Genomic DNA, 26,719 nt, shown 5'->3' on the forward strand with positions numbered 1-26,719 from the left:
TTAGGGGACTAATGAATTTATGGCATAGCAGCTCCTTTGGATAGACTTTAAAAGAACAATGAAACAGGAAAAGTCCATAACACTCTTTTCTTTCTCATTGTTTTCTCCATCCTGCTCCTCATTAAACTATCCAATGGTAAAATTGTCCTACAGCACACTTACTATTTATTCAATTATAGACATGGCAGCACTGCCATACAAGCCTACATTTGAACTCAGTTTCATTGATGAAACCACTTCCCAGTCAGCACCAGCTCATCAGTATTACTTATGTTGGCATGGCAGTAAATGTAACTTCTTTTTGAAAAGTAATCACAGAAAGGGTCTAGTAGTGTTGTATACTCTGAATCAATAATATGAAGGATTCTTGCACAGATTCTTGAAAAAAAATGCAGTGTCAGTTTTGCTACTGTGCTAGAAGTCTTTCATTGGCACATTGGCTCTCATTATGACAAACTAACGGATTGGTGTTACAAGGATGCCTACAGAGGATTGTGCCTTATACGCCTCTTGTTAGGAGTTTTGGGATAGTATTTCTGTTTTGGGAGAAGTCAGATTACAGCCTGTCTAGGCAGAGATATTTTCATCAGAAGCCATGTAACAGTTGGACAACTAATTACGCAATTACCCTAATGATCAGCAGCTCCCTCAGTCTGAAGGCTTCTCTTCCTTGGGTGGCAATAATGAGATTCTTTTCTTCCAGGTTCACTTGTATTCCTGTTCAGATAAATACAAAGATCTTGTTAGCCTGGTTTTACTCACAGCCTCTTATTGCACAGAGCATGCCTTGATCCCTGCTAGCTACAAAAATACTGAACTTGCTCATCATCTTGACAGACACATGATAAAGCATAAACTGCAGCTATATAATCACTGTGAGTAAAAAACCCCCAACTTATTATTCCACTTGTTATATTATAAATTAATGAGATCAACACTTCCATTGCTGGTTCATTTACGTATCTGCAAATTGTCTGTAAATCAAGGTTTCACATGGAACTTTCACCATCCAGTGCACACTATGCCAGTAAGATCAATATCTGAGCCTGAAGTTCCATTATATAGCCTCTCCTGGTCATGATGGCTACTCAGCCTACACTTTCAGACTTCGCTCTGAAAGCTCCTCATCTGTAAAAGGGAATTCTAACTGCTGGAAAAAAAAGGCTTATCTCAAATACACAGGTAGTGGGAAGTGGGAGATATACCTCTGTTCATTTATGAATTCTGGCTACTTTCAAAGATACAGTCTAGGACACGGCAAGACAAGCAGGAAGAACTGGCATGGAATGGCATGGCTTGTCTTGTGTTTCCATGCCAGGAATTCTGTTGTCAATGACTTTGCTTTCAAACAGCTTCACTCTTGACTTAGCAAAGTAGAAGGGGGTACTTGGATATAACACGTTTTCCTTCACATCATCATCCCTCCTGCAAATTAGGGAAGTAGAAGGCAGGAAAAAGGTCAACACCTCTTTCAGATACTTAGCATTACATAAGTGAAAAAAAAATCACTCAAAGTACATCAGTGCAACACAAGTCTGAAAAGCAGAACCTGGAGGATCTGTTTCCAAAAAAAGCCTGTAGTCATCTGGCAGTGTGTTAATATTGCTTTAAAAGTATTTATTCAGCGTCTAGCTAAGATGAAATATGGATGACAACTATCCAACAATTAAAAATGCAAGTATGAAGCGTTGAGGAAGAAAAAAAGAGATAAAAATTTTTAACAGTAAATGTTTTCCTGTAGGGACAATATTCTGCACTAATTAGCAAGCAGCACCTCAAATGCAGTGCATGATGAAGCACAATTACCTCTTTCTAGTACCTTGAGCTGTAAGCAACATCTTTGGTTTAAAAATCAAGTGTTCTGTGGTCATATTCCACTTGCAAACTTATCTCTGTGTGAGGGGAATGTTTTAGTGACTTCAGCTCCAATAATTCAGCTCAGTGGAAGTCAGGCTGTCATGCTTACAGTGGTTGGCTCAGTGTGAGGCACCATTTTCCTGAAATCCTGGGAATTGACAAGCAGGGTTGTCTCCTCCACTTGATATGTGTAAGCTTCTCATTTTTGCTCCTTCAGCCCCACAGCTATGAACATCTCCCCTGAGAGCCACTTTGAATTCCCATTCCAGTCTAACCTCAAGGCAATTACCAGAAACTAGGTGTTGTACAAATGAAGAAGCAGCCACTACTTTAAGTGCCAGTCTCTCCTATTCAGAAACTTGGAATATATGAGCATAGAGAAACGTAAATTGTACTGAACACTGGGGATTGTTTATGGCACTGGATGTTCTTGTGTATGATCCTGAAGTGATTGTGAACACAAGATGTGTTTGGCAGTTACAACAGAGCTGAAGCTATATCAGAGTGCAAAAGACACCATAAGAGATTAGAATGTCACCAAATGCCATCCACCCTAGCTGAACTGCCTGCAGTGCTTGGTAGAGCTGGTGGTGCTTAGACAGACAAAGCAACTCTTTCATAGTATTCCTACAACTCTGCTTTTTAGCAAGATGTGAGATTCCTAACAGCTGTACAAGGGCACTAATGCTGCACTTCAGAAAAAATGAAGGTGCAATGAAGTAGGGCCATGCTGCTAATTTTTGAATAGTGACCAACACAGTGTTTTTGCTCAGCATAATAGTTGCTATTTGTGTAAAGACTCTAGGAATAGGGATGGTGTTGCTGGAATTCACTACAGTTCTAACAGAACAGGTAATCTCTGGGATTGGGAAACACTGCTCGTAAACTTGCACGTACAGTCTGAACCGAAAGAGTCATGATCTGCTGGATTTTTAGGTAACATCCAAAACAAATGTTGACAGCAACTTGTGCAGAACTGTAACAGAGGGCAAGACACAAAAGAAAACAACGTAAATCAGACAGCTTGGTAATCACACGGGAACAGCCAGATTTCCTCGCCAACATCACATTGTGGTAAGGGCAGGTGAGACCTTTCAGCCATCTGAGCAAGCAAAGAGGCTGCAGCAACACCAAAACCTGCAAGGCAGCCAAAAAGCCGAATTGCGGTCTTCAGCCTGCTTGAGTCACGGTGAATACCACGGCCCGCTGACGAAGGCTGTGTGAGAGCCGAGCTGGGAACGGGCACGGCTGGTGACTGGTGTTTGCCACTGGCGATGGCGGCTGGCGAACCCTTCAGGAGAGCGGCGTGAGGCGCGGGCAGTGACCCCGCTCTCACCTGTGCTGCCCGGGGACGGCTTTGTGAGCGCAGCTTTCCTCAGCTCTCCACACACACGCTTTTCCCCGTGACGGACAAGCCCAGACAGCAGCGAGCCGAGCCTGGCACGCCGGGCTCCCGGCCAGGGCAGCTCTGCCCTAACATGGCACTGGCTGCCGCCCGGGGCGGCCCCAGGCTCGTCCCTCAGCGGCGCCGCCGGCGGCCGGCCCCGCTCGGCTCGGCTCGGCTCGGCTCGGCCTCGCTCGGCCCCGCTCGGCCCCGCTCGGCAAATGGCGCCTGCCCGGCCCCCTCCGCGGGACGGGCTCCCCGCCGGGCGCGGCCGCCGCAGCTGGCCCCGGACGCTTTTGGAATCGCGGCTGCTTTCCTCCGCTATGGCTCCCGTGAGAGGGCTCCGCCCTGGGCCTCGCCCTGTCCCTCCCGGGAAAAGCACAGCCACCACCGGGTAGCAGCCGTCCGTCCTTGCCCGCGGTGACGGGTGGCACCGCCGCCCCTCGTTGTGCGCCGCTCCGCGGGACAGGGTCCCGCCGCCTCCCGCACTCGGTGCGGAGCGGTCACTCCTCCGTGAGGCTCAGCCCAGAAGGAGGGTGGGGGCCGCCCGGGGAGCGGGCCGAGCGCCCGGCCGCTGGCATCCCGTGCGCCGGGCTCGGCCCGCCCTGTCCGGGGGCCGGCGGAGGCAGCGCTGCGGGGACCGGCCCCGGCCGCGGGGGACGGCGGGCCGAGCGCCCCTGGGGAGGGCCGGGCGGCGGCGCGCCTGGATGCCCGCCCGCCGCCGAGTGGGAACGGGCGGGGAAAGTTTCTCCTGTGCGCGCCCCGTCCGTGCGTCCGTCCCTCCCGCCCTCCGCGCCCGCACACTCTCGCAGACACACACACACGCTCACACCCCTCTCCCGCCGCCAGCGGCCGGGGGGCACTTTTGAAAGCCCTTCTGGTTCCACACCCAGCCGCCGCTGACATCATTCCCGCAGGAGGGCGGGCGGAGGCACCGCCGCCGCCAGACGGTCGCAGCCCCGGAGAGCTGCCCGCCGGCCCGCGCCCGTGAGTAGCCTCGGCCGGGCGGGGGGCGCGGGGGGAGCGGGGCGGCGGCGGCAGCGGGGGGAGCGGGCAGCTTCGGCGGCCAGGGGAGGAAGAAACCCGCCAGAAATAGGGAAAAATTAAAAGCACGCGTTTGTTTACTACGAAGCACATTTCATTTGGGTGGCTGCGGTGCTGCGCCGGCCGGAGAGAGCGGTCCCGGTCCCGTCGAGCCCCGGCCCCGCTCCTTCGCCCCGGGAGCGGGACGGGGCGGGCCGAGAGGCTCCTCGCCAGTGAGGCCAGGCTGGGCCAAGCCAGCAGAAAGTTCGCGTTCTTCACGGGATAGTTTCTTTCTGTTCTTTTCTGTAATGAACTCTCAGCGGAGTTCGCGTGTGTTGCAGTAACGTTGTAGCAGCTCTTGGCAGCTCTCCCCCCGACAGTGGAAGGAAAATACACTTAGATGTAATTCAGTGCAGATTTCAGTTTATGAAGTTTTGGCCAGCATTAAACGTTTTCCTGCTTGAGTCAAACTGCAGTTTCACTCACGGGTCGTTTTTATCTATAGGTAATGCCCCACTTACCTCGGGGATGTTGTGTGCCAGATACTGGACAGGCAGCTCTCAGTATCGTGGGTTGTCTGCAATATTGAGTATTGAATTTGAGAGGTCAGCTCCTTGTTTGGACATTTCTAGGAAGAACACTGCTATCTGTTCCTTAGCAGGCTTATCCACAATTTGTTCTTGCCCACAGAATGCTGCCATCAAGGAACCTGCAGTTCAGTCTCTCTTTTAATTTATTGACGGGAATACTTCGTTCACATAGTGCAGGAGAGTCTTTTTTGGTTTTTTTTTTTTCCCCCTCCTCACAGCAGTTGGGAATAGTATGTAAATGATCAGTAATTATTGCTGTAGAGCATCTTAGTAGTATCGTCTGACTTGATACAGGGCTGTGAAGAAACGCACTAAATAGCTGTGAAATCCACACTGAATTCTTTTGGCCTTTTCTTTAGGAACTTTGGGAGTAAACAGCTATGGTTGGCTCTTCATCAGGAAAACAAAATGTAGCTCTTTCTTTTCATTTACTTGCAGACTCTGTATATACAGTGCTGGTGTGTTAGCTATATAAAATAAGCCTTCTTGCCTGCCTGAGCAGATGTTTTTTCCATCAAATAAAAATAGTTTATAGTGACTCCTTCATCCAGACCTCCTCTCGGATGTTGAAGGCTTTGCTGTCCATGTAATTCAGGAAAGAGCTGTGAGGCTGGGCTGCTGGGACTGAGGTGCCAGGTGGCTGCAGGTGTGGGCAGGCAGGAATCCACACAAATGGTAGGGGACTATTGGGCATGAGTTTCACTGGGGGGAGAAACGGGAATTGCAGTTTGCTGCAGAGTCCAGCAACATTTTTGTAAGAGAGTGTGTGACAAATGCCATCCTAAGGAATGCAGCCGGGGTACAGGTACTTGCCGCAGCTGGTGAAATCAAAGTGGGAGTGGAAACAAAGGCATGTGGTAAACATGGCCACCAGAAGCTGATATGACTTTATTCAGCATAAGATTTAAGGACTTCACCTTTGCTTCAAAGACATTGAAAGAAGGAACTGTTGCTGTTCTCTGAACCTCTTTGTGAACTTGTAGAGTTGAGTTAGGAAATAGACTGTTGGGATACCTGAGGGAAGATTCATCCTCCATGCTGAATAAAGATGTGTACAGATTGTATCACGCCAGCTGCATGGCTGACAGGGATGTTACCAGGTAGCTGTCTGCCCAGCCAGGAATCCAGGAATTGCTCTGCCAATAGCTATCAACATTAACTGGAGTTGAAATGCAGCAATATTATGAAGACTCTTCATGGTGATCAGTTTCTTGTTAGTATGCTCATTTGGGAAGAAAAATGGTGTGTTAATGTAATTTCAAATAAAAACAACATCCAGTAAGTACACCGGTGTTGTATTCTGTGTTTGTGGTCTGGAAAGACTTCTATCGTAAACATACAAACAGTGTTGATTATGCTGTGGATTTGCCAGTGAGGAAAAACTGTTTTATTTGGTTACACAGATTTAAAACTTTGTTAATAAAGGAAGTTGTTCAACAGACTGAGCAGGTCAAGACTGAAGGCTGCTGCAACATTATTATCGTAGACAAAGATTCTGTCTCAGTTCATAGATGCTGGAGTTATTGTTGCTGGCCAACACTGTTTAGAAGAAATTAACATCTCTATCTTACACCCACTTTCAGTTAATGCACTTGACTCCTCTTCATTTATTAGCATCTCCTACTTCACAGTTGCCTTGTGTCTTTCTTTTACTTCTATTATTATGGCTTTTATTTTGCTGTCTTGTTTGTCTCAAGGTTGTTTCCCATGTCAGGTTTGACATTCCTTCAGTGATTAGAAGAATGTTGTACTGATGAGTCCCATATGGGTATTTAGAGAAGCAAGACCTTCCTCTATTTTTGCTAAGTATATTAGGTGTAGGCTGTCTCCTTTCATAATGCTGTTTCCCTGTCATTTAAAAATGAGATCTGTGGCAGCACAAGGAGACTCTTCCCTTTTCACTTGAATATGTTTTGATTTTCCACTGGCACTTCACATTCAATTTGCATCTTGAACATCATGTAAGTCATGACATCCCCACATAAATCAAGACAAGAAGGTGTTTAATTAAAGAGATAAGTAGGTCTCTGGGGACAAGGTCTTTTATACTGCTAGCTGGCAGATATACTTTCCAGGTCCTCCTCCATGTTCCTGTTGGAAGAAGACCCAGCAGAATGAGGCACTGTGTTATACAGGAACTAATAAGAAAGAGATTTACTCTGAAGTGAAACAAACACTGTATGTAAAATCCATGCGATACTTCAGCACAGCCAAATTTGAAAGTAGAAAGGAATGCACAGCTTTTATTGAAATCACATTGGTCTCAGAGGGAATGCAGGGGGAACATCAGCGCAGCGCTAAGGAATTCCATTCATGGAGCTCTTCAGTGTTTGTTAGGGTTTGCTTGTTTTTTGGATGCTCAAAGCAAACCATGATCTTTGCACTGGAGTTTCAGTTTTTGCTTTTTTTTGGTTAAAAACTTTACTTTTTTAGAGAGTAGATAATTTCATAAAATATATCTCATAATGTCAGGTGATGCTTATGACTTCATTAGGAAGATAAGCATCATAATTATTAGAAAATACATCTTGCTGGGTGAGACTCAAGAGAAAGCCTGATGGTCTGAATTCATCCATCAAAGGAATTATTATTTCTCCACTGAATGGGGAAAATGTAATTACACCTTTTTATTTTGCCGGTGAAGTTTCATGGGCAGGTTTAATGACGGTATGTGCATGCCAGGTGAAGCCTCATAATTTGGGTGTGACCTTAAAATACAACCCTCTGGCTGTGTAGAGATCTTCACAGGAGTCTGTAGGTGGGGCAGAAAGTGGACTGACTCAAATACCCCTTAGAGATGGCTATAGGATATATATTTATGGTTTGCTTCACTGATTGTTAAACACCGTGCTGTGTTTGGAATTGCATGGGCCACAAACGGCCAAGGTGGGCCGTAGGAACACTCCCTCAGCTGTCTGATGCAGGTGTTTAGTGTCCTGAAATAGATCAAAATTCTGGCCTTCTTCCAGACAGAAGGAGACCTTCCAAAGACCGTGGATGTCCATGCTGAGGTGTCTGTGCTGCCAGGTGGGCTCTGCACACTCACCTGTTCTCCAGGGCTTGCATTGCTCAGTCCACTGAAGAACAAACCCGCTGTTTAGTTCAAAAGCAGAAACAAACCCAAGTCCAGAGCCTGCAGAACAGTCTGTGTACAGCTGAAGGGCTCTGGCTGAGCCTGCCCATCTGTCAGGGCGCTTGGTGTGCCCTTACCTGGCACTGTGGTGTGCAGTGACCCAGGCACTGTCCAGCCTGGTCGAGGTGCAGCTGCAGGGTAGGGCAGAGTGACCCAGGGCTGAGGGGACTGGGCTGTTCCCATAGAGCAGCCAGTGTAGAGGAGCTGTGCACTGAGTGTGCTCAAACAAGGCATAGAAATCCTTCTACCTGGACTTGTAGAGTCCACATGGCAACTTTAATGGCACTGATTACAAATTATGGTGTAAAAATTGCATTCTGGAGGTAGACAGAGTATTCAGTGTAATCCTGTGCTACAGTGTTGCTGTCAAACAAAGTAGTAGTTGTGGAGATTTTAAGCTTTTTATTTTATAACCAACTGTTGTACCACCAATAGAAATGTGTTTTCACACTCTTGATAGATGATGTGTAAACTCTGAAATAACTAAAACCAAAATTTCTCAACACAGAGCAAGTCAAAGCCAAATCAAAACAAGCAGTTTGAAAATTTTACAACAGTGAATGCAACACATTTAATTGCTAGCAATTTCCACAGAGCATCTGCCAAAGTTAAAACAATATCAGCTTTTATTTCTACGGAATTAAATGCATTGCTTTCAATCTGGAAAGACAGACCTTTTCTGCCTTTGTTTGTTGGCTAATTAGGTGGAACATCATAAATCACTCGAGCTGTTCTGTTGTATCTGGAATAATCTCTGGATAAGCAGCAGTCTGTAGTCAGTAGAGCCCAGGGTCTGAGGTTCGCTCAGAACTATGTTAATTTGTAGTCAGTGCTGCAGGTGTGCTTTTTTTTTTTTTACCCTTTTCATTGACTGAGGACACATTTTATCTGTCAACGTGATACAAAGGTCTGGTATTTTACTTGGTCTGTCACTCCCTGCCCTGCCAAGGTATTGAACAGAGACACCCTCGACACTGAAATGTGTCCACACAGTGATTGAGCAGGGGTGAGGCCAGGCCACACCTCAGTTCAGCTGTTTGTTTCAGGAGCGGGTTCCCGGGAGGGTTCCCATAGCTTGAATAGCTTACTGGGACAGCCCGTGTCATTGTCCCAGCTCCATGGAGCCGCTGCTCTCCAGCCACAGGCAGGGCTGTGCCAGCAGCCTGCAAAGGGCTCTGTGCTTGCTGACCCCTGCCCTGGGGGGCTGGCAGGCAGTGGTGGCCCTTAGGTCACCCTCAGACAGGGGGCACAGGCCGTGGTCACTCTTGGAAGCTTTGCTGCCCACCTGAGAAACAAAAGGTCCCTCAAGCTGGTTGTGTCGTGGTCAGCACGGTGTCACTGCACTGCCCAGCAGCCTGCCCTGCCAGCACTGCCAGCAGCCCTTGGAGCCTGGCAGGGGATTCAGCTGAGTGCCAAGGGCACGGGTATCATGCAAAAAGCCTGTTGTGAAATGCACAGAGACCTCAGTGAAATTGTTGAGAGGCTTCACAGGAGAGCAGAGCTGCAGGGTCCCCTCAGGACAGTGGGTCTGTCGCCCTGCTAGCACAGTCCCTGCGTCACGGGCATCCTTTTGTGGAGCTCTCTTTTTCCTATGCTGTGGTGATTGGAAGGCTGTTCCAGAATATGACAGCTCTAAAAGTTGTAATTTACATCCTAAATGTGCTCACACCTGATTTGTAGCCATATATTTTCATCTCTAAGTTAAACAGTTCTTTTTCCTTCCATGTGTTTGCCTTTACCTACAAGCAAGTATATCCCTGTTCTGTCTTGATCTGTGAAAAGGAGCAAGTGAGAATAAGAGGTTCTTGTCTTGTTAAGCTTAGGAAGAAACAAGCTTTAAGTACTTTTAGACCAGCTTGATTGTTAAGAAGGTTTTAATGTACACCACAGCTTTGTTTACATTGAAGTGGTATCTAGTGCACAACAAGCAAACTAGCTGAACAGAGAGCATGCATTGAACATCTGAAATGATGCGTGCTTTCTTTAATTTTCTAAGAATACAGTTAAGCTCTACCCATACATAGTTAGGTTACAAACATTTTATAACATGTTTTGCACATGCCTTTGTGAAAGCTGACAGAGTACTTTTATGTTTTGTAAGAAACCAGAAACTGCAATACACAAGCAGTTACTCCTTTCAAATTACTGCTGGGTTTTCTCAAACAATATGTGCCCTTTGAGAAATCCCTTGAACCATGGGGTGTCTTTGATTAAAGACTGTTTTGTTAACATTTGCCAAAGGCATATGGTGCTCTGCATAAACTGAAGGTGGAAGAGTGGATGACTATGATGGGAATCAGAGATTAATTGCAACCCTTTTAGGTGTTATTTAGTAATATGTCAGCCTACCTTACACCACTGTGGATTGGGTTGGGATTAGATACAGATATAGAACATCTTAAATATGAGACTATTATTATCTAGTATAAAAGTGATTTTGGGAAAGAGAAGAATGTGTAAAATATTTACTTTTGAGGATTGTGTGATTTGTGCTGCTGGAAGAGGAAAAACATTCTCTTTCTGCTGACTGCACAAAACCCTCTAAAAAGCAGTTTTGAGAAGATGAAGTCTTAAAGACTTTTATTCAAATGCGTCTGTCTGTGTAGGCAGCTGACTTCTGTACCTGCTAAATTGTCTTCTCAGCATATAGTGGCTAGTAATGTCTCTTCCAGATTTTGCTGGAGTATTTGAATACATCTATCTTGAAGTTTTTCAGGCTTCAGGCTATTTTTTAGGATTTTCAGGTAAGCTGAAAATGAGTCACAGGGCTCATTTTCCTGGTAAGTGACACTTCCCCACCCCGCAACAGGGCATTGTGTCCCTGTGTTCCCATAGGTCCTGCTGGTTTTCTTCTGCTGAGTCTGCCCACAAAGGCTTCATGGCAGAGTGACTTTCCTCTGCAGTGCACACAGCAGGGCCATAGTGAGAGGAGTGGTAGGGCAAGTCTAAACCCAGTCCAAACTTGTTTGCAAATAAATGACTGACAGAGTTACAGAAGTGGCAGCAATGCTGGCATCCCTAGGTCAAAATTTTATTAAAAGCATTCCTAAGAAATTAGAAACATCTGCTTCTTTTGGTCTCCATACTCAAAGCTAGCATGTTGCATTTTTGCTGCAGTTGGCTTCTTGGTTTTGTTTGGAAATGTATGGAACAGCAGGGTTAGAATTTCCTAGACTTTGGAGTTCTGGCTTGGTAGCATAGATCTAATGAGGAGGACAGGGTGAGAAGGGAGGAAGTCTGGAGATGATCTGCCAGACCCACCTGTAATCACAGTCTCTTTCACTTTTGGTAACTGGTGGGGTTTCTGAAGAGGAGGCCAGATTTAGTGCTTATGAAATTTTTTGAGAAAGAGCTGAAAGGGTGCTTGAGCACACACAGGTGATAGGGAGGTCAGGCACACAAGATTCTTCACTCTAAGTCTACTGTTGCTCTGGCAGTCCCACCAGTGCCAGCAGGATGGACAGACATCCAAACACCATGAAAACAAAAGGTTTTATTAAGCTATAAGTGTACATTTGTATTAGTTGTGGTGCACACAAAGAGCAGACCTCAGGGCTTTGGTTGCAAGGCACGATTTTCTGAAAGAAAATAGAAAAAAACCTAGGTCATACTGTGTCTTGTGGGTTTCTCTCCAAGCCCCTGTATTTCACTATCAAAATACAACAAGCTGACTGCTGTAATTGTGCTGGAGGTTGCTGGGTCTTAACACAGCCTGCTGCAAAGGCACCAATAAATCTAGATCTGATAGGATGATACTACTTCATTTTCTGCCTTTGTGTTAAAAAAGCCATACATGTTGTCATTCAAATGGAGCTCTAGAAAAGAGCATGGATTAATTTTTTGCTGTATTGATTTTTTTTTTTTTTTTTGCCTTCATTCAGTGGTTGAGTGCAGGGAACTTTGATTCATTTCCTTCATTTCCTTCTCCTTGCTTTGTGAGGAAGGACTTAGAAAAGCAGGTGGAAGTGTAAGTGAAAAGCTCTCTTCCTTCCACAGAAAATAGGTAGCACAAAGAGCTGTGGGCTTGAGTGTGTTCTCAGTTAAGCAAACAAAAAGAGCTGATGGTCTCTGTGCCATCTAGGGGCTCACAGGACACGTAGCCCTCTTGATTCCCAAGCCAGCATCAAGCAGGGACTTGAAATGTTATTTCATGTTGAACACACATTGTTCTTCATGCTTAGCTTTACACCAGGAAGAAACTGGGTGGGAGCCCATGTGCTGTGTTGACTGTTACTTGTACTTTGCATTTCCCTCCTGGGTCCCCATTCAGTATTGTAGAGGTGTAGTCAGAGCCATCCAGCACTTCTTGGAGGTCTCCATGCTGGCTGGTTGAAGGAGGACATTCAGTTTCTGTATTGACTGTTAGCTGGGTAACACATGAGCATGAAAACAGGTTACAATTTGAATGTGCACTTGAAGAGTGTTGGTGTTCCCAGCTGTTAAATTAACTCAGACAGAAGAAATAAAGAAAGTGGAGTAAGTTGTTTCAACTGGTGTAATTATTCTCTTGGTGTTACATTTCCTGATTTTCTCGTTTTTATGTTGTTTGATATTTAGGCATTAGAGGATTGTTGAAATCCTCAAAGCTCTTGCTGGCTTGGGAGAAAGTCTGCTGTCTGAACTTCACTTTTGGTTCCAGTTTTGAGAATCACATGAGAAAAACAGAACCCTTCATACTTGATAAAAGAAAAAAAAGAAGAAAGTTAACAGTATCAGTCTATTCTTCATAAACCAGGGAATTTTGTGCAAGTTTAGAGACAATAGTACAGGCAAAATGTGAGCCAGCTTCTGAGTTCTCTGTCATGAGACACCATGAGATGTGGCACAAGAACTCTGAGCAAAACATGTAAATCCAAACAACTTATGATGCATCACAAGATGACAGATTTCTCATGCTACAAGTATACAGATTTTTTCATCTAAATTCACATTTTCAGACTTAATTATAGCACTGAGGGACAGAAGAATTGATAATTAAGGTTTGCTTTGATTCAGTTTTACACCAGTGACCTCAAGAAAGTTCAGCTGAACTGAATGCTTATTGATGGCCCAAAGACCTGCTGTTCTTGTTGCAATGAAACATCTCAGTGCAGAGAGCTGCAGGTATGGTAACTTGTTTAGCAGGATCCTCTGCCCCTTGTTTTGGGTGTGTCTTTTCAGCACACTAAATGTGGGTGTTGAGAGTCTGCTCGCCCCCAGCCTTGGTCTGTGCAGAGCAGGAGCTATTCTGCAGAGACTTCACCGTGCTTCTAAGGGTATGAACCAGGATTGTCTGTGTGGAAGATTTCTCAGACATGGGCTCAGATGAAGATGATAAAAACCCCTGACTTGATTTTAGGGAGTGAGGGCAGCAGCCAGTGTTGGGGGGTGAGCTTCAGCCTTTCCAATGCAAATAAGCCCAGGATAAACACACTGCACTGTGTATTGCTGGTTACAAAAATTGAGTATGCACAAACATGAGAAACAACCTGGCAGCAGGGTTGAACTGCATGGGAGGAAAGCAAAGCGTTTGTTGTGGAGATGACATCTGGGTTGGAAAGTAATGATAAAACTTCTGCTAAGAGCTGTCAAAGACTATTTTAATTTTTGCTTACTTGCTTTACTAAACAGCAGAAAAAACTTAAATAGTGATGTTTCTTCATACTGATGGACATTAAAGATAAACTTTTTCCTGGAGATAAACTGAGGCTTTTCTGCAGGGGGTGTGTTTTTGTGTGTGATATGACATAGGGAGACAATCCAGTTTTGAAACACTACATTTCAGAAATGTTGGAATCCCTGGCCTAGATACCTTACTTTCCTGTGCAATTCTGTGATGGTTGTAGTGTCTTATCCTGTATAAACATACTTGTCTCTGCATGTCCAGGAGATTATAGCAGAGGCCTTACTTAGCCACTTCTTCTAAAGCTCATCAGGCTCTCTCCCATGGCAAGTGCAAACTACTGCTTCCAAAAGTCTGCATTACTGAAGAGATTCAAGAGAAGTGTGACTGCTGCATTTGTCCTCCCCATGGAAAATGTAGTAGCACTGGAGCATTTCTTCTCCACTAACTGAAAAAAAAAAGTGTTGTTGCTCTAACTGGCCTTTTGTTTTATTGTGTTTAAAAATGTAGTAGCACTGGAGCATTACTTCTCCACTAACTGAAAAAAAAAAAAAGTGTTGTTGCTCTAACTGGCCTTTTGTTTTATTGTGTTTTGTGTAAGTATTCTGCAACTTAACAGCGTTTTTGGGAAACTTATTACCACAACAAATCTGGATGTGTTCAGTGGGATTCCTGTAACTTACTCTTTCTAGATCCAGTGGCAGTCGGCACTTGTAGCTCAGCAGTATCTGTCCACTTCTGCCTTACACCATACCTTATGAAGTGGTATTAAATGCTGAGGCTTGCAATTGAAGGAATTAATGTTGACATCCAATGTCATCCTTACTGGAACCCCCGAATCTGTTTTTAATGGCACATGTGATGAGCTAAGTCAAATATTATGTTCTCTTTTGTCAGAGCTTTGCTGGAGATTAGTATGGGGAGGTTCCTGAAATAGCTACAGATTGACAGGAGAGCTGAGCTGGAAGGAGCCTCTGGAGGTCTCTAGTGCAGACTCTGGCTCCAAGCAGGGGGTTAGATCAGGACATTCTGGGCCTTGCTTCAGTCAAGTCAGGAAGATGTCCAAGAATGGAGATCCCACAGCCTCATGGGCCTTGTTCCAGTACTTAATCATACTCATTGAATATAATTAATACTTTTTTCACAATTGGAATATTCCTTGTTACAACTTGTAACTGTTGCCTGTAGTCTTTTCATCATGTACTTCTGAGAAGGGTGGCTCCATCATTGTAAGTGTAGTGTGTCCAAAAAGCTTTTCTCATATATTTGTGTGTGTGTAAAAACTATTGAAAGAATTCAAGCCACTTTGGGGAATGATGGGCAGTATCTTTTGCATCATCCCAGCCTTCATCCATGCCTAAAGGCAGTGTACTTTAAATTCACGATCATCCTGACCTGAGAGCATGGTGTTTCAACTGCAGATGAGAGAAGGTGAAAAATCACTCTGCCCAGGAAGCAGTTCATGGGAAATAAGAAAAAGAGTACAACTAGTGTGCAGAATAGGATGTTACCAAGGTGTTTGGTTAGTAATACGTTAGTAAAATAAGAATTCTGAACATTAACACAAACAGTGCTCTGTAACCGTGTCCTTCCCTTGCTCACAGGGAGAGGAAAGGAGCTGCCTGCTGCTAGGAGAGGTTCCCAGGCAAGCTGTCCTCAGAGGATTGGGGAAGGAAGGTGGAAGAATCTTGAGTCTGCACTGTAAGGTTTTGAATTCCAGCATTGTGTGGAGTGGAGAAGGACTAGTAGATCTTTTTGAGAGATGAAGTCCAGAATTTCTGCCTAGAGAGGAATGCACATTCTGTAGTAGCATCTGCAATGTTGCTGGCTGCATCTTGGAAGAGGGGAGCTGCTCTTTGCTTCCTGCCCACAAATCACAGAGAGTTTCTCTGGAAAACCCTACTCCCTTCATTATTCCTTGTGCAAGCTGGGGTGAACCACAGAAACTCCTGCGTCTCCATGGGAAGGGAAAGTTTGTAGGAGTGATTGAGGTCTGTGCACTTCTGGGATCCTGCTCAGGCATGACAGATTGGATAACCAGTTCTTGTCTTTTCTTGGTATTAATTACTTGGAAATGGTCTGTCTCCTTCTTTTCCCCCAGTGTATTTAATTCCTGTCTCCATGTGTCATTGTTTAGCACTGTGTGCACAGAAGTTGTAGCAGCTTGTGAAGGGAGCAGCTGCCAGCAAGGCAGGAGGGAGAATCTGAAGATGGTTGTTAGGAAGGGTCTTCAAAAAAGAAACATCAGACCCATCAGACCTTTCTTACTGTCTTTTTTTTTTTTTTAATTTTTTTTTTTTTTTTTTGAGATGAAACAAAAATCTCTTTCATTTAATCTTGACTTTATTTGGGTAAAGCAAAAAATGTCTTCTTCTCACCAGCCATACATGTTTATCTATCCTGTCTGAAACACTTCTCTTTATGGCTGAAACCAGTAAAACAAAACCATTCACTTGATTAAAGATAAAGTGTGTTCTTCTGTGCTGGCAAGTCTTGCTTTTGCAAGATTGGTTTTAATTAGGTTACATTTTTTGGTTTCTCTTACTTTATGTTACTTCATGTAATAAGATGAAGATGTATTGTTATTCTTAAAATAATACTGAGTACAATTTGGTTCTCTCTCCTTATATGGGAGATGATTGTTGCATTATTGAATGCTTAGATACCATCTGTGCAAGAAATGAACCTCAGAAAAAAACCAGCCACAAGACAAGAGGGTGCTGTGCAAAGACTGGTATATATCACAATGAAAATATTTTGATGTGGTATTATAAAAACCCACAAAATATCTTATTTTCCTGTCTTCTTCCTTTCATTCAAGCAAGGCTTGATAGAGAACCATGAATGACATTTTTGGAAGTGGAACTGGATTCAAAAGACCTTGAGTCATACAGTAGATCACCTCATTGGAGGCAATTCCCACTTTCTGTTCTTCCTTGTGGCTGGGAAGGCAGAGTTTAACAGAGAGGAAATGGGAAGGAACACACACTGGAGGAGCTGCTTTTCCTATTTTAGGGTTTGACTTGGATTTCCCATTCATTAGATATGGATATAAGACTGTCCCCTTATTTTTCAAAAAAGCACTTCAATGCTATTTGCCTTTGAGCTTGTTACAACTCTGTACTGCAGTGGAGATGGAGAGGATTATTCTGGAACTCCTGGTCTCTATTCACTCAGTTATTATGCTGTCAATTATCTTTTTGTTAAAGTTTTGCAGAGTAGTTATTATTTGCCCTAATGAGAGTGCCAGTGGAGCTGCTTTAAAAATGCTGTCAGAGTAGTCCTTTTCTTTGGTTAAATTATTCATGTCGTTCATGATTCCAGTAAATGGCCGTAGGAGAGAGGGATTAGACATGAAAAAAAAATAATGGAAGTCTTAAAATTCATAACTGCCCTTTGTTCTGGATATTTACTGTGTATGTGAGTGGCATCGTTTGACATCACAGAACGTGTCCAAAGCAAAGGAAAGGGAGAAATATGCATCAATGTACTGATGAGTGACAACATGCAGATGATGTACAGAGTGGTGCACCTTAATTGCAAAGATCTGCAAGACTGCAGATTCCTTACAGCATATATTAATTGGCAAGAATTTCTGGCCGAGGAGAAAGAGATATGTCAAGCAATTACATTTTTTCTGTGTATTAGTAGCAGTAGTTTTCCCTAACCTATTTGTTATGTGCCCACAGATTTCCTGGGGATTCCAGTTAAATACAGGTTCTGATTCTCTTGTATATAAGAACATATTTTTTTACATGTGAGATGTGATATTGTAATAGGTGGGTTAAATAAGGTATGAAGGTAATAGGTAGCCTACAGAGTATGAAGTGACTGAACATAAAATAGCTAACTGGATTATTATGTAATTAATGGGTTTATTCAGCCCTACCAGTGGGAGCAACACATTGAAGAGAATGGTAGTCTTTAGTCATTATTCAATGGATAAAACTTACAACTCTATGAACAAAGGACGTGAGGCCTAAGGTACAACATAGGTGTTACTAAATCTAGGAGGTAGTTCTTGATGCACTTCATTTTGTTCTACAAGCATCCTTTTGAAATCTGGTCCTTCCTTCTTTAGAAGGATGGTTGGAACAAGACCTTACTGCAGTCAGTGGAAATACTATCATCACTGCACATGAGGCCGTAATTTGAAATGCACTTCTCTAAAAGCTTATGTGAAGGAGTTTTCCAGCCTTGCACACAGAAAGAAACTTCTTTGTGTGTTTATTCACTGTGGCCATCATGCTGGAAGGTTGCAAAATGTAGCTTTTGGCTTCATTTCAAGTTGTGATTCACTTTAACACCGGTGATGCCAGTTAAGTATCTGCAGAGATAGAAGATGTGCTGTGGACTCCAGCTGCACCTGATGTTACGGTCTCTAACAGCACCAGAGCTGCAGGCTGATCCACTGGCAGCTCTTAAAGATTGTTCATATACTTTCTTATGTTCTACAGATTTATCTCAGCCTAAAGCCTCCCCAGAGCAAGGATGCTGATTCTCCTGGCCTTCATTATCGTGTTTCACATAACCTCAGCAGCGCTGCTGTTCATCTCAACTATCGACAATGTAAGTGTCATTTCTTCTCCTTGTCCCTCAAACACACTGGGATTTCTTTGCTTCATAAAAATTGAGATTTTCTTCTCTAGTCTTCAACTTGTTTACTGAGAGGACCTCAGTTTGTTAGGCACACTGGTGTCCTAAGACCTTTCTGTAACAAAAATGCCTTGGATATGCATGTTGCTGCTGGATAAGGCTGTCCATGGCATCATGTGGTAAGCTCAAGGCAACAGATCCCCTCCCCTGGGAGAGACTTGGCCAGGGAGGATATTTACAGGGTGGAGCCCTGGGATTTGATTCAGCTGGACATGAAGCAGGGAGGGGGAGAAAATCCACTGTCCTTTCCTGTCAAACATGAAGTCAAACAGCTGGTGATTAATGTGTGGGGATCATTTCAGTCAAGGTGTGCTTTGCCTCACAAGTGTTTGTCCAAGATGCCCAGTTAAATTATGAGAAATACCATGAATGTATCTCTGTCCATTAAGTTGAAGTAGCTTCAGCACAAAGCTTTAGAATATTTTCTGTTGCATTGTTTTCAAATTTCCATTTTATTTTTGTGATCAAAAAGAATTTACCTTCCAATTTATATGTAGCTTTTAATGGAGTTCTCCATTTTCCAAAACAGCCCACTATCCTGATCAGAAGTCTGTGCACTGGAATCTGTCTATGAGGTCTGATGTATGTACAGGTTTTGATATTAAAAACTCTGCTGCTGAAAGTACTGTTTAGTGAAGACCATGCTCCAAGTGAGATTATGTGTTACCTACAACTGTTTATTGCAAAAGTGTACAAACTCAGGTGTTACATTTTAGTCAGCTGGTTGATTGTTCCATGGAAGTAGGTCATTATTCGAGCACTGGAGCAGGTTGTCTTACCCTGCTCCTTTGAATATTTAGAAAGCAAAGACAGTGGGCAAAGCAACCTAATCGTATTTCAAATCTGCTACATACAACCCAATTTACTGCAGAAATAAAAGCCTATGCACTCTACTTTGTGTCATTAACTATCTTTAAACATTTAAAAACTTAAACTTTACATCCATCTTCTATTAGACTTTATATTATGTATCTCTGTGTTATATAGAGCTCAGAGCTGATAAATAACACATTGAACTTGGACCGTAAAATACAAATGAATGACAATCTGAGAAAGTAATTATTTTTCTTAAAACAGTGTTCTGTTTATCCATATGCCTACTACCATAATATATTATAGTTTTAACTGCAGTATTGCTTGCAAAGCTGCATAGTAAGCTTTGAGGCTTCTGGAATGTCTATTTAAGCAGCTGATCCTACCAGGAATCGTATTTAAAAGTCATATTTTGTGCAGCTCTAGTCAAAACAAAGGCCTGGGTAGCTATTGGAATGGGAATGGGTTTCCTGAGGAAATGCCACTTGTGGAGTGCTTGTCATTTTCCAGGCTACTGTAAAAATCTGCTCAGATGCTGCAGTACCATTTTGCCTTGAATGTTAAAACCTGAAAATAGAAATACCACAGGAGGATCTTAATTTGTCAGCTATTGCCAGACAGATGCCATAGTGTACCTCAGCACAGCTGCATTGCATTGAGATTAATCACTTCAGTGGCAGGAACCAGAACATCTATAAATGCCTTCTGTTTCACAGGTGATGCTATTTCCTGCAAATTAGCAAATGCTGTTCCTTCAGAGAGGTGTGCATCCTAAACAGGGTCTGGGTGAACAAAGCACAGCTTGTCTAGATGTCTCAAGGAGTGAGTAATCACTGACTATACAAAATTTCTGCCCAAACAGTGGAAATCCCTTGTGCTTTGGGATGTTTAAGATGCCCTTACCTACTTCACAGAGGTCTAAAAGGAGAATGATGTGTGGATAATTATATACCCTTTATTCTGAAATGCCATGAGATCTCACATTTCATTTGAGTGGTTAAGTATCAAAAATAAACAGAAAATTGTTACAGCTGATGTATCTAATCAGTAGACACTCGGACAACAAAGGAGTTTTGTTTGTTTTTTCTCCCTGTAAGAGCCCTTTACTTTTATTTTGCAGGCCTGGTGGGTGGGAGATAACTTTTCTACAGATGTCTGGAGAGTGTGTACCACAAATAGGAGCACCTGTGTGGCTATCACTGATGAGTTCAATGGTGAGTGTCTCTCCATGCCTGTGTCTGTGTTCCTTCAGCAGATCTGGTGAAATTGCTATGAAATTTACAGGGGCAATTTTATAGTTCTTCAAAAATCTGCATGTCCTAACTAGGCAGGTCTTCTAAAAGCTTTAATACTGGTTTTTCATTTTGGAAAGGCAACTGTTCTAACAGGTTCTGTGAGAGGAAAACAGAAAGCTCTGTCATGTGCACTTAGGAGACCAGTGCAAGAGAGTAAACACAAACTACAAACGACTGCTAACAAGTTCTTAAAATATTAGGTAGAAACAGTGAAGTCATCTGAAATGATAGAATTTGCCTCAGAATTTAACTTGCAGAGAAGAACCTAAAGATACTGTGTACAAGAATGGGGGAAAAAGTGGAAGAAAACACAAGCTGGAGCTTTCACAAGAAAGTGTTAATAGACAGCGTAGTGTAATATCCTGCTTTACAAAAACTGAAAGTATTCTCAAATATTCTGTTTATTTCTCGACTTTCAGTCTGTGCATACATTCAAGAGGTAAATAATTTGAAGAACTGTGTACCCATGAAGTAATTTTGTTTCCCTAGCATCAGGTTGGTTTAGGGCCTGTAATGTGCAGTGAGCACTCCACACAGGGTATTTCAGCTACCCAGATTTAAAGGTTTGCATTTGTTCTCTGTATTACTGTGTGTCCACTGCAGTCAGGTGCCCACCCTGGGGAGATGAGGGGTGGCTGAGGTGTGTCTGCTGCTCCCAGAGCTCCTGCCTGCAGCGTGGCTCTGCTGGAGGAGAGCTCAGCTGTGTGGCCCAGCCTGCCTACAGTGGCTGCAGATTTACACAGCTGTGCATGGTTAAAAAGGTATTGGTTGCTTTAGCTCCCACTTACAGGGAAATAATGGACAGGATGAAAAACCTGAATGAGAGGAATCTCTAGTGCCAAGGGTGGACATCATGTCTGGCTGCACCTTCCTCAACAGAGCTGTCTCCAGGTCTGGTGGGAGGCTGGGGTCTGCATCTGGAAGCTGTTTGGGACAGCTGGCAGTTTCACTGTGCTTCAAGGACATTGATGGCAGCAAAGGGTGGGGTGTGGCAGAAGTCTCTTCAGTGTTTTCACTCAGTTTGATGAGAAGCTTTTAGAGGTCTTTAAGCCACTGGCTGTATTAATACCAAGGAAGCAGAGGAGAATCAGCCTCTGCAATGCACACACACGCAGCACAACACACAACTGCTTTGCGGCATCTGCTGAACTCCTGCTTAAGGAACATGGCTCTGCCCCTTTATGCCTTGCAGGAGAAGGCAAAGAGAGAAACTATTTTTAATCAAGGCTGCTTTATTTTTGCAGAGTATCAATCAATTCAGGCTGTTCAGGCCACCATGATCCTGTCTACGATTTTCTGCTGTGTGGCATTTCTGGTTTTCATTCTTCAACTCTTCCGTCTAAAGCAAGGAGAAAGATTTGTGTTAACCTCTGTTATCCAGCTCCTGTCATGTGAGTGATTTTTCAATCCTTTTGACTTTAATGATATTTTTGTGAAAGTAGGAAAGCAGGAAAAGCTGCATGAGACTCTGTAGTGCTCTTGAGGCCATAGCTTATCCTTCATAATTGTTTAAACAGGGAACTGCACCATTCTGTAATGTATAGACAGTTAAAACATGGATGTCATCACTGCTCAGGATAAAGTAATTTGAACTTTGAAGGGAAAGAATTTGAGATGCTGAACTTCTTGAACATACTAAATAACTCTCTAATTGTTACAGGCAAGCACTCACTTCTATTTTTTGTCAGTCTTAAAAATTACCCAGATGTTCAGAATAGTTTTCTGTTCACTGCAAAGGACATAGATACACAACAGCACTTCAAATTTAAAGCCTGCCGAATAAACTGAAAATATGTCTTGAAATGCTTCCAGTTTAGTTTGAGGATGGAAAACGAGCATCTGCAAAGAAAGGACATTGGTGGAAGCAGCTGACAGAAGAGACAGTGAATAGATGTGTGTACTGATAATGTTTTAAGATGCTGACCTTTATTATTTTCTTCCTCCTGCAGGTCTGTGTGTTATGATTGCAGCTTCCATTTACACAGACAGGCATGAAGAACTGCACCAGAGCCGTGGATATGTAATGGAAGTTTCCAAAGGCCAATATGGCTATTCCTTTGTCTTAGCCTGGATTGCCTTTGCCTTTACCCTGATCAGTGGAGTGATGTACTTGGTATTAAGGAAGCGTAAATAAATGTCAGCACCTAGTTATTTCTGTCACTGCAGTACAAAACCAAATTCCAGTAACCATTTTGTATATAATCATTTACATGGTTTTGTAGTAAAGGTATTGTTTCTCTAAAAATGTACTGTGTTCTTGATATGAAACAGAATTAAAAAAAAAAGAGAAGGCAGGTGAAATGAAATGCCTGGCACCTCCAGGTCAGGGGTCGGAGCAAGACAAAGCCAAGTTGTTTCTTTTACATATTTCATCATCATAAATGGTTTTCCTTTATTAGATGTTAACAGTTTGTTCCTGGCCTCTAGTAGATTACAAATAAAGCCCATACAAATTAATTTGTTAGCAATATACTAACTGTATTCCTGGACCAGATATCCCTTTGAAATATGTTCAGTAGAAGGGTGTGTAAAAAACCAAGGCCCAGATGACAATGAAAAAGCAAACAATTCTGAAGCCCAAAGCTGCACTCAGAGCGTCTGCCCTGGCGCAAGACCAGTGTTCTGCTCTTTATAATGTGCAGTAAGTGTCATCAAGTTTTTATTAAAACCACTTGCTTTGCAAAAGTAAACAAGCCCTTTTTGTATTCCAGCAAATGTTTCTCTTGATTGTGTTTCACATTTAATTTAAGCACACAGAGCCTTTGGTGGGAGCACTTATCAGCCAATTCCCTGTTCAGCTGGGGCCCAGCACAGCTGGGGCAGTGAGGAGCTCCCCACCCCAGTCCTGGATCCCTTCAGCTTAGCCTTGGGCAGCCTTCCTGGGAGGGAGAAGAGGGAAACAGAAAAGCATTACTGGACCCACATCTGCAGATTTCTAAGCAGACAAGTGATCAAGCAATGCCAAATTTAGGTTTTTACAGCTTAACTCAACATGTTTATTACACTGGGCTTTTATCATGTAGTGATTTCATGGTTAATGTGTCCTGCACAAAAGCATTCCCTGAGTCTGCCCATTAGGAAATTGGCCTTTAAAAAATTAATTTTAAATTCCTTTGTGGATTTTACTGGAACTAAACACTGCTACTAAACAAATCAGAGTGCAATTGCTATGCTTATGAATTCCAGGATAGGTTTCAAGATAAAATGACTTGGTGGTTTTTATTTTTCAATAATTTTGGGAGCTAAATCTTTGCTCTAATACCAGGCTTAACTGCTCAACAGTGTAATACTGGATTTGGCTGGTGGTGATTTTGGAGATCAGTGTGGAGAATGAATGAAGTGGCCTGTTCTGATTAGTCACAGCTTTGGTGCTTAAGTACAGATTTGACTTTTGAAAAGCTCAAACAATTTATTTGTTTATTTCATATTCACTACAGCTGGCCCAATACAGAGGCAGTAAATATGTAAATAGGTTTTGAATGAGGTATTACACAAAGAAGAACAAGTTCAGTATCATAAGGCAGTGTAGCTCTAATGAAGTTAATAATTACTACATTAGATGTCAGATAATGAAATTCTATCTGAGTTCTTCAGATTTATCATTGATTTATCAGAAAGTAAAAGTCCAGGTGCATAGCTTTTTAGGAACTGTCTCCAGCATGAGTGACAGATCATGTAATTCCATCTTCATTCCTTCAACATCCTGTAATGCTTTGGCATCTGCTGCTTGTCTTTTGGGAGCAAAGAAGTCCCAATAAGACTGTTAAAAAATTAGGATGAGCAAGCAGGACATCACAGTAAAAGTAATAATAATAGTTAAAAACCCACATCAGTTTGAAGAAAAGGGATTCTTCCCAGTCTAGCATCATGCTAGTATTTTGGCAGGCTTTTTTCCTCTTAGTGGGAGTGCTTTGAATTTCAAGAATTATTACCCTACTTTTTTAAAAAGTGTTTCTATAATTTGCTGAATACATTTCAGGTTCAAAACCTGAGTTCTTGCTAGCAAGCAGAATTTGTCTTAAATAAATAGATGCAGGTTTAAGGATGAAAATAGATAGACTGTTAGCTAGGCATTTTGCTACATTTACTAAAACATGAAACAATAAGGGAAAATTTTAAGCAAATATGGATTAAAGCTCTAATATCTAGATGACAGTCCTGAAGAATTCTAAGTTAAGCTTTTATGCCACTGACTTGCAGTGATGCTTCAGTTTCTTGCCTTGATAATGCTCAGGTAATTTGTAGAGCAAATATTTAAAATAAAGATGTAGATATATATATGAACACAGTTTAATTCCACAGTAAAAGCTCTGTCCCTTTAATAAAGTGAAAAGCACAGACACAACAAATACTCTGATGCACAGAACCTCCACTTGTGTACAAGCACCAGCATGTGCATGATGCCACACAGAAGAGATAGGAATGTTCTGCACAAATGAACAAATCAGTCTGAAGTAGAGTTGGAGCAGGACAAACATATTTTAGGGTTTTTTTTTCTACCTTATATGCCTTTAAAATATACAATTTTCTATACTCTATATATTCTGAAAATGTACATGAAAATAAAGTTAAAACAAATTCTTGTACTGTATTAGCAAATTCAATACATTAGCAGTCTGACCTTGTGTTTAAGTTTGGAATATATTTACATGATGTTGGATGAGAAATAGTTGAGTTTTTGTGTGAACAGGTAAAATTAAATTCTTCCTGCCTGTAGTAGAACCAGAAGCTGATTATTTTGTCCTTTGTTGAAGACCTTTCAGGGTAAGCAGAGAAAAAAATTAGTGTGTTGAAGTAAATGTATGGTGTCAAGAGAACATCTTGAGTAATGCAAGATCCACTGATGCTCTGAGGAGTTATTACCTATAAGGTTTTTTTAAAAATTTCCATCATTTGCAGAAACAGTCATATATTTTAAGATGAGGTTGAGTGCCTTGACTTAACTTGAGGTTGAGTGTATGAGCAAACAATGTGAGAAACAAGCCAGTGACTTCTGTATCTGCTCCGGTCCAAGCTTTGGATGTGCAAATCACACAGCACACTTGGGTTTGTACAGATCCATTCAAAACACTCCCCCAACTTCACATAAGTAATTTCCAAAAGCCCCATGAAACTTCTCCTTTGTAATCATAAGGAATAAAAGGAAAAAGTCCAAATTATTAAAATATTCACTATCAGCAGTGAACCTGCCTTTATGCTTTTCACCCAGCAAGTAAACATCTGCAGCACAGGAAACAATCTTGCAAAAACAATCTATAATATTTATGTCAAGATATTTTTTTTTAATGTTTGTTTTTACTTATGTGTTCTGTTCAGAACAAGAGATGGGCATTACTTTGCTATACTGTATCTTTGAAAAGCATTGTAAGTGATAGGATCTGTGCTGCTTCGGCATTAACTAGTTTTTTACCCCAGCTACATCAACAGTTAATTTTGTGTGTTCTTAATGTGTTCAAAATAATGGAGGGACTGCTTGACTTGTTCTGTTCTTATCTTCAACATCGTGGAAGTTTGTGCCATTTAGCTAAACAGACCAAAGAAAAGAATTCTTCCTGTAATTTCTAAAGACAGGAATAAAATGAGCCAAACCTTTCCAAACACTAAAGACAGCTAAGAATCCTAAAGTCATTGAAATAAAATAATGACATTGAAAATTTTATTTTCCATTTCTTTTACATGTGCAATAATCCTCTCTGAAGTAATAAGATGAAAGAAAATGAAATGCGGAAGTAAAGTTTTAAAACAGTTTTAAAAAGAAGACTTCTGTTTTCAAGGCTGTAGAATCAAGCTTACAGAATTAATGGAGTAACATGACAGACTGTAACAGTAAGAAACATGAAGTTAATACTGTCTGCTGTTAATGCTTTGACATGAAACTCACTGCAAGTGTCTGGGACTTACCAGCAGTAGCAGACACTTGGTAAGGTACTCTGAGTGTCCTAAAGGGTTTTTTAAGCAGTTATAGATTGCATTATCACCAAATAGTCTAGGATATCCAAATGGATCTTCCCATTGAATGAGAAGATCCACAAAGTAACTGTTTTGGAGATGATAACCTGTGATAAACAGCGAGGCACTGGAAGTGGCAAAGCCTTTATTTGCCTGTTTTCTTCCAGACTGAAGCAGAATTATTACAAAGGTTTAATGGAACAGACACAGGTGATAACTGCATAGGAAAGCACATTTGGATCAGTTTGTGTAAGAGTCCATGACCCTTGGATTTTGTCATGAGCCTCTTTTAGTTTTGAGATTCTGAGAAGGGTCTTTGAACACTTCAGGAAGCACAGCACAAAGGTGTGGATACCTTGGCAAGATGTGGATACCTGGAGGCAGACTGGCTATTGCCTGAAAGTCTAGGCACTGGGA

The 26,719-nt window shown here is 42.4% G+C and overlaps 1 protein-coding gene across 1 annotated transcript; it reads left to right on the top strand.

Moving 5' to 3' along the window:
* The first annotated feature begins 3,886 nt into the window (after window positions 1-3,886).
* Window positions 3,887-26,082, top strand: EMP2 (epithelial membrane protein 2). The gene is made up of 5 exons (XM_041462619.1): window positions 3,887-4,228; window positions 18,047-18,158; window positions 20,179-20,272; window positions 21,598-21,744; window positions 22,303-26,082. Exons 2-5 carry the CDS (start codon window positions 18,081-18,083, stop codon window positions 22,485-22,487), a joined length of 504 nt encoding a protein of 167 aa, XP_041318553.1. The 5' UTR covers window positions 3,887-4,228; window positions 18,047-18,080; the 3' UTR covers window positions 22,488-26,082.
* Window positions 26,083-26,719: the final 637 nt, after the last annotated feature.

This window comes from Pyrgilauda ruficollis, unplaced genomic scaffold (assembly GCF_017590135.1).
Source record: "Pyrgilauda ruficollis isolate IOZ18807 unplaced genomic scaffold, ASM1759013v1 scaffold16, whole genome shotgun sequence".
NCBI lineage: Eukaryota > Metazoa > Chordata > Aves > Passeriformes > Passeridae > Pyrgilauda > Pyrgilauda ruficollis.

Coding starts and splice junctions, on each gene's coding strand:
- EMP2 (XM_041462619.1), top strand. CDS start 18,081: ATGCTGATTCTCCTGGCCTTCATTATCGTGTTTCACATAACCTCAGCA. Junction 18,159..20,178: donor TCATCTCAACTATCGACAAT/GTAAGTGTCATT, acceptor TTTATTTTGCAG/GCCTGGTGGGTGGGAGATAA. Junction 21,745..22,302: donor TGTTATCCAGCTCCTGTCAT/GTGAGTGATTTT, acceptor TTCCTCCTGCAG/GTCTGTGTGTTATGATTGCA.